General features: G+C 50.8%; 1 protein-coding gene across 1 annotated transcript; it reads right to left on the reverse strand.

The window, feature by feature from the left end:
• Positions 1 to 6,691: 6,691 nt before the first annotated feature.
• KRTAP20-2 (keratin associated protein 20-2) lies at positions 6,692 to 7,198 on the reverse strand. Its single transcript, XM_090051174.1, has 2 exons — positions 6,889 to 7,198; positions 6,692 to 6,771 (listed from the first exon to the last, which is right to left on the reverse strand). Exons 1-2 carry the CDS (start codon positions 7,196 to 7,198, stop codon positions 6,692 to 6,694), a joined length of 390 nt encoding a protein of 129 aa, XP_089907300.1.
• Positions 7,199 to 7,570: the final 372 nt, after the last annotated feature.

The raw sequence follows: 7,570 nt of genomic DNA on the forward strand, positions 1-7,570 counted from the left end.
CTTAAATGGAAGATGAGTCATGCCTTCTTAATGCTTGCCACATACCAAGGTGACCTTGGGATAACTTATAATATCCATGCCACACAACTGTTAGATAAAACAAACAGGAAGGTAAGCAGATCAGCCAGGGTGACTGTCATGTCTGCTATTGCAGAGGTGCTCTAGCTGTTTGACGGTGGTTCTCATGCCTGAAATATCATTACATGGCCACTTCATCTCTGTGGGCTTGTCTACACATGCATTTACACCAGCTTAAAGTTACTGTGCAGTAAGTGGCAATAGGCCGGTGTGTACATGTGCAGGTGTTAAAATGCAGTAATGCTGTGTGTGGACTGACTAAAGTTAGTCCCAAGGCAGTCCATACACGCAGCGTTATTGTGCAATGAGGTGTCTACACGTGTGTTACTGCGCAGTAAATAATTGGGTGAAAACATGCATCATGCAGGTATCACATTTACACCTAAGTCAGCATAAGCCAGCATTAGGGCTGTACGAAGGTTCAGTTGCTGATTCGATTTTGAGGAGATTCAGCCTGATTCAGTGGCCAAATCTCCAAATCTGAATTGAATCTGGGGACCATTAAAAAAGTCCGAATCAAATCATAGTTTTGTAGTTTCTAGAGTTGGAAGGGACCTGAGCGGATCATCGAAACCGACCCCCTGCCATGGCAGGAAAGAGTACTGGGGTCAAACGACCCCAGCAAGGTGTTCATCTAGTCTCCCCTTAAAGACCCCAGGGTAGGACCCCTCCCCTTAAAGACCCCAGCACCACTTCTCTTGGAAGTTGGTTCCAGATCCTAGCCACCCTGACTGTGAAGTAGCACCTCCTGATACCTAGCCTAAATCGACCCTCTGCCAGCTTGTGACCGTTATTCCTGGTCCCTCCTGGTACTGCATGGGGAAACAGGGACTTCCCCAGTGCCTGCTGGTCCCCTCTGACTAGTTTGCAAAAGGCCACTAGATCCCCCCTCAGCCTTCTCTTGTGGAGGCTAAACAGGTTCAGGTCCCTTAGCCGGTTCTCATAGGGCCTGCCCTGCTGTCCCTGGATCATGTGAATGGCCCTCCTCTGGACCCTCTCCATGTTGTCCACATCCCTCTTGAAGTGTGGCACCCAGAACTGGACACAGTACTCCAGCTGCAGCCTGACCAGTGCCACAGAGAGGGGGAGGATCACCTCCCTGGACCTGCTCGAGATGCATCTGTGGATGCATGACAAGGTGCGGTTGGCCTTCCTGACTGCATCCCCACACTGCCGGCCCATGTTCATCTTGGCATCAATGATGAGTCCAAGATCCTTTTCTGCCTCTGTACCAATGAGAAGGGAGTTCTCCAGCCTGTAGGTATGGTGCCCTTCTTGTCAGTACAGAAGAAGAAAAGGATCTTGTCAGTACAGAGGCAGAAAAAAATCAAAGCTCTCTGAATCTTTGGAAAAGATTCGGAGACCTTTGATAATTTGGGCAGTCCCCCAGTGGCTGCAGCAGGAAGCTGCAGCTGACTCTGAGCTAGTAAGTGCTAAGGGTGAGGGCCTGGGCTAGGGGAGGGGGAAGGGGACCATGGGGGGACGTCTGCCATCCCCTGACTCCCCACACTCCCCCAGGGCCCCTGATCCTGACCTGTTCCTCCAGCCCGTCACGGATGCCCTGCCAGCCCAAGCTCCCAGCGCTTTAAAGAAAAGCCCCAGTGCTCACCAGGTGCTGCCCCCCACTGCTCTCCACTGCATGGGGGGCTCTGCATGATCCCCCCAAACCTCCACCCACTGCCTCCCCATGGCTTCCCTGCCAGCTGTGGCTCCAGCCCTTTAAGAAAAAATGGAGAAAAGCCCCAGGACTCACTACTCCTACAGCAGCTTTGGGGTTTTGGAGTGCTCTGCAACAGCCCCCCATGCAGCATGGGGCAGCAGGGATCTCCTCCCCCTCCCTGACCCCGCTGGCAGGAGCAGTGAGTCTGGGGTTTTATCATTTTTTTTTCCTTAAAGGGCTGGAGCCATGGCAAACAGGGCAACCATCAGTGGGGTGGACTAGGGAAGTGAGGAGGGAATCGGGGGCTCATGCAGAGCCCTCCATGCAGTGTGGGGCAGTGGGGGGCAGTGGGGATTGCCCCCTGACTGGCAGCACCTGCTTTGTTCAGACTTTTTTTTAAACAAATGCTGGGACGTGGGCTGGGGGGGGGGGGGGGAGATGGGCCTGGCTGATTCAGAGATTCAGCTGTATCAATAGTCAGGACAGTGATTTGAATCACTGCTGTATGCTGTATGGGGAGGCTCTGCACGACCCCCCCAACCCCTGCACTCCCCCAAACCCCGCCATGACTGCCCTGCCCACCACAGCTCCAGACTTTTAAGAACTCCCCCCTCCCCCCAAACTCACCAACTGCTGCAGCAACCTCAGGGCTTTGCGGGGCTCGTGGAAGAGCCCTCCATGTGGCATGAAGCAGTGGGGATAGTGGGGATCACCCCACACTGGGCAGAAACCAGTTATTTTGGGAGTTTTGTTTTTTTCCCCTAAAGGGCAGGAGCTGGAGCAGGTGGGGTAGCCATGGGGGGAGGGGGGAGAAGTGGGGGGGTTGCGGGGCTCATGCAGAGTACCCCATGCAGCATGGGACGTGGGGGACAGCTGGGTTCGTCCCCCCACCTGGCAGCACCCAGTGAGTTGGGACTTTTTTTTCAAAGTGCCAAGAGCTAGGGTGGGTGGGGCAGCCATTGCTGGGGCTGGGAGAGAGGGCAGAGGATGGGCCTGTGTGATTCAGCGATTCAGCAGCAGCTGAATCACTGAATCAGATTCGGCTGAATAGATTTGGGACAGCAAGTTGAATCACGGAATCGAATCACTGTCCCCCAAATCAGCTGAATCCAAATCCGAAGCAAATACTAACCTCCTCCCACAGGCCTAGTCACCACATTTACTGCATGGTACAAGCATGCACATGTAGACATGCACCCATTCTGTGCAGTAATTTTGGTTATTGTGCATAGATGTGCACGCCAGATGACAAAGCTAACATATTTAACGATTTCTTTGCCTCTGTCTTCCTAAGTAGGGACCAGTTCAGCCACCTCCCTGCTGGGCCCCCCTCGGGCCCCGAGAGAGACACGCCTGGGCCAAGGGTTAGCGAGGAGTTAGTTAGGGTACTTCTGGAGAGGCTGGACGTGTTCAAGTCCGCTGGTCCGGACGATCTTCACCCTAGGGTTCTACAGGAACTGGCTGAGGTCATTGCGGGACCCCTGGCACGGCTCTATGAGCACTCGTGGTGCTCTGGCGAGGTGCCGGAGGACTGGAAGAGGGCCAATGTGGTCCCTATCTTCAAAAAGGGAAAAAAAGAGGACCCGGGAAATTACAGGCCAGTTAGTCTGACCTCAATCCCGGGTAAGCTCTTTGAAAAAATTATCCTGGCACACATCCAGGAGGGCCTTGCGGGGGAATGCATGCTCAGGGGCAACCAACATGGGTTTATCAGTGGCAGGTCTTGTCAGACCAACCTGGTGGCCTTTTACGATCAGGTCACCAAATCATTAGACGCAGGGGTTGCTGTGGATGTAGTCTTTCTGGACTTCCGGAAGGCTTTCGACACTGTCTCTCACCCTGTCCTCATCAAAAAGCTGGGAGACTGTGGTGTCGATGCCCACACGGTCAAATGGGTCGCCAACTGGTTGGAGGGCCGCACCCAGAGGGTGGTAGCGGATGGGTTCTTCTCGACCTGGAAGGACGTGGGCAGTGGGGTTCCGCAGGGCTCGGTCCTCGGGCCCGCACTGTTCAACATCTTCATCAGTGACTTGGATGAGGGGGTAGAAAGCACCCTGTTCAAGTTTGCTGATGACACTAAGATGTGGGGGGATGTGGGTGCACTAGAAGGGTGCAATAGGCTACAAGCTGACCTTGACAGGTTGCAACGGTGGGCGGATGAGAATAGGATGGGGTTTAACACTGATAAGTGCAAGGTGTTGCACATGGGGAGGAAGAACCGGCACCACACTTACAGGTTGGGGAACTCCCCTCTTGCCAGCACGGAGACGGAAAAGGATCTTGGAGTCGTCATTGACTCCACGATGAACATGGGCCGGCAGTGTGGGGAGGCAGTCAAGAAGGCCAATCGTACCCTGTCATGCATCCACAGATGCATCTCGAGCAGGTCCAGGGAGGTGATCCTCCCCCTCTATGCGGCACTGGTCAGGCCGCAGCTGGAGTACTGCGTCCAGTTCTGGGCGCCACACTTCAAGAGGGACGTGGACAATATGGAAAGAGTTCAGAGGAGGGCCACTCGTATGATCAGGGGTCAGCAGGGCAGGCCTTATGAGGATAGGCTACGGGACCTGAACCTGTTTAGCCTCCACAAGAGAAGGCTAAGGGGGGACCTTGTGGCCTGCTACAAACTGGTCAGGGGGGATCAGCAGGTATTGGGGGAGTCCCTGTTCCCCCGTGCGCTGCCAGGAGTGACCAGGAATAACGGTCACAAACTGGCGGAGGGTAAGTTTAGATTAGATATTAGGAGGCGCTACTTCACAGTCAGGGTGGCTAGGGCCTGGAACCAGCTTCCAGGGGAAGTGGTGCAGGCTCCTAGCCTGGGGATTTTTAAAAGGAAGTTAGATGAGCACCTTGCCGGGGTCATCTGACCCCGGTGCTCTTTCCTGCTAAGGCAGGGGGTCGGACTAGATGATCTACCTAGGTCCCTTCCGACTCTAGCTACTATGAAACTATGAAACTATGTGTGGACCCACCCTGGAGGTAGGTGGTTCTTATTCAGCACAGGCCTCACATCTCTGAAATCTTTCTACAGGGCAGATGATGAAGATAACCCTTTATCTCTACTCTTCTGCTCTTTCCTCACCCACACCTCTTCCCCTTCTTTACATCTTGCTACAGACTTGAGGCCCTTTGATGCTAATGTTGAACATGTTGGCCTTGTGTTTCATTAGACAGGCTCTCAGTGTTTATAGGCAATTCAGTTACTCTCTTCTTCTTCGATGATTCTTCTCCTTCACTTTCCCCAAGCAGAGCAGATCTGTTTTAGGAGCTTACTTATGGTTATTAAGGTTCAAGACAATTACTCCAAAGCCTATACAATGCATACAATTTCTTTCTCTTGCCCATTTCCCTTCCTCTCTTCCAAAGGACATAAACCTTTCTGATACACTGTAGGATGATTACTATGAGTCCCTGTTTGAAACAGAAATTGTTGGAATGACTGCAGATCCTTTCATGCCATTGGTCCTAGTCATTATAGAGTAAAATGCACCTTCCTCAGAGCAGGTGCCCATTACAATTCACTTTAAATCCAGTTGTGAAGACTTGTGTTTGTATATAAGCCTTGTGTTGAATGGCTTCAGGCTTGTGAGAGGCGGTCAAAATACGCTGAGTTAAAATAACATAGTGGAAAATAACCCTCCCACACTGCCTGAAGCCATTAAGCAATGCTCCAGTCAGACTCTGAGAGGCACTACAGGACTGTACCTGATTTGTGCTGATGCCAAGAGAGTGAAAGAAAGGCATAGTAGAGAGACGGTCCTCCCATTTGTCTGGAGTGCAGATGTATGGAGAAAGGGAAATCTACATAATGGAGGGCTTTGATAGCTGGAAAGTTGTTTTGTTCACCTCAGTGATGAAATCTCTGAAATTTAAAAAAATCCATGAAAGGGGAAGTCTTGGAGGTGGTAACTGGGGGAGTCTGTTTCTGGCAGATTGGGGATTGCTAGGTTTAGGGCAGTGATTCTGAAACAGGGTCCCTTGAGGTCCTTTCAAGGGTGCTGCAGGCTGGCATAACAAAATTAGCAGCCTCAGACGTGCATACACAATTCATGAGATACACTGAGAAATTTCAAATAGACAACCATAATGTTAAAACCATTCTGACCTATTGTGGACTTGCTGAATTCTTTGTAACAGAAGAATTGCTCTGTTATTCTTCTGTAGTCAAAGGGAGTGAAAAGTAAGAGCTGGTGTTTTCTGAGGGGCACCTTGAATCTAAAAAGGTTGAGAACAACTGGTGTGGTGTTATCCTCCAGGGGCTTCTCTAGAGTCTTGTACCCTGACTACCTATAGACCCAAGCTCATGGATGGTCTCCCTGGCTTATTGCTGTTGAGTCCCAGGCCCTGGAAATGCTGCGGTACCATAGACCATGCAATGTTCCCAGTTCTCCTTGCATTGTAGGACTTGAGTGACAATTGTAAGTGGCTCATAAGCCTAGCACTGATCATCAGCCTAGGGGTGAAGTTCATCCTGAGCAGTGGGTAAATGGCAGAAGAGACAGGAAATTCAAAAGGCCAATGATATGATGCTGGGAAATTTTATTAGGAATGAGAAATCAAGTGTACACTTACAAAGGATGAAGATTTTTACAAAAGAAAACAACCAATCATCTGTTTCAAGATATTTTTCTTCCTGTGTTAACACCACGGATTGACAGGCAAGTCCCATGTCCCAACATTTTAAGTTACATGTTTTGCCCTTGTTGCTAGAGTGCCATGAAGCCCCATAAATCAAGACTGTTAAATGAAAAATACAAGCTAGAATGTAATGGGAGTAAGACAACCATGAACCTGACTTTAGGAAGTGCCCAGCACTCACTAGTGTATTAACTTCAGAGGAAACCCTGGGTGTTTGGCATTTCAGAAAGCCATGTCCATTATGCTCAGTAACAAATCTGGATTTTTCTTCTAATTTCCTGGCTGTTCCTTGTTCTGTGCATTTTCCTGTTGGGCTTAGCATGGCCCACAGCTCCCACGCCGGTACCTATTGTACCGACGGTAAGAATAAGGGCTGCAATAACCATAGCCAAAGCCTGAACCATACAACCTTCCATAATTATACAAGCTTCCAGAACCACACAATCCACTGCCGTAGCCAAGGGATCCACTCCCATAGCCAAGGGATCCACCCACATAGCCCCCACCAAGGCCTTCATAACCATCTCCTCCATAGCCACCATAACTGCCATAGCCAAGGGATCCCCCCAAGCTACTGTACCCAAAACGGGCACCAAAAGAACTGCCATAGCCCCCCACAACAGGTGCTCCTGAAGATCCCACGATGCTCTCCTGAGGGAAGCTGTTGAGAATGGGGCCTGGGAAGGTCACAACAACTGGTGGTGGCTGGATCACTGCCCTCGAGTCAGGGCACTGCCTCACACACAGGTCATTGTAGCTGTTGGCAATGGGTGTTGGGCAGACAATGTCACTGGAGGGGTAGCACAGGTCAGTGCAGGCCATCTTGGTGTGGAGGTCAGCCTGAAACATGCAGTAAGGGGGAGGGTAGACACAGTGCACAGGTTGGAGTAGCCAAAAGGGTTTATTGCTTATATTCTGTGGTTATGGGAAGGGCATAGCAATCACATCAGACTTCAGCTTCAGTTGCCACTAGTATGTGGCCCTTACTCCCTGAATGTGCAGAAATGCCATTGAAGTCCATCTTACCTTTGGCCACATCCAGTCACCTCTCTTCTCCTCTCAAATTCTCTTTCTGGATCCTCATGTCCTGCCACTAGAAACTCTTCCTTTTTTCCAGCTGGGATACTAATAGCAAATTCTATTTAGCACTCATGTAACAATTTGCCTTTTGCTCCTCTGTGCAGCCTCCTTACC

Source organism: Crocodylus siamensis, chromosome 6 (genome assembly GCF_052110815.1).
Source record: "Crocodylus siamensis isolate JL-2025a chromosome 6, ASM5211081v1, whole genome shotgun sequence".
NCBI classification, from domain to species: domain Eukaryota; kingdom Metazoa; phylum Chordata; order Crocodylia; family Crocodylidae; genus Crocodylus; species Crocodylus siamensis.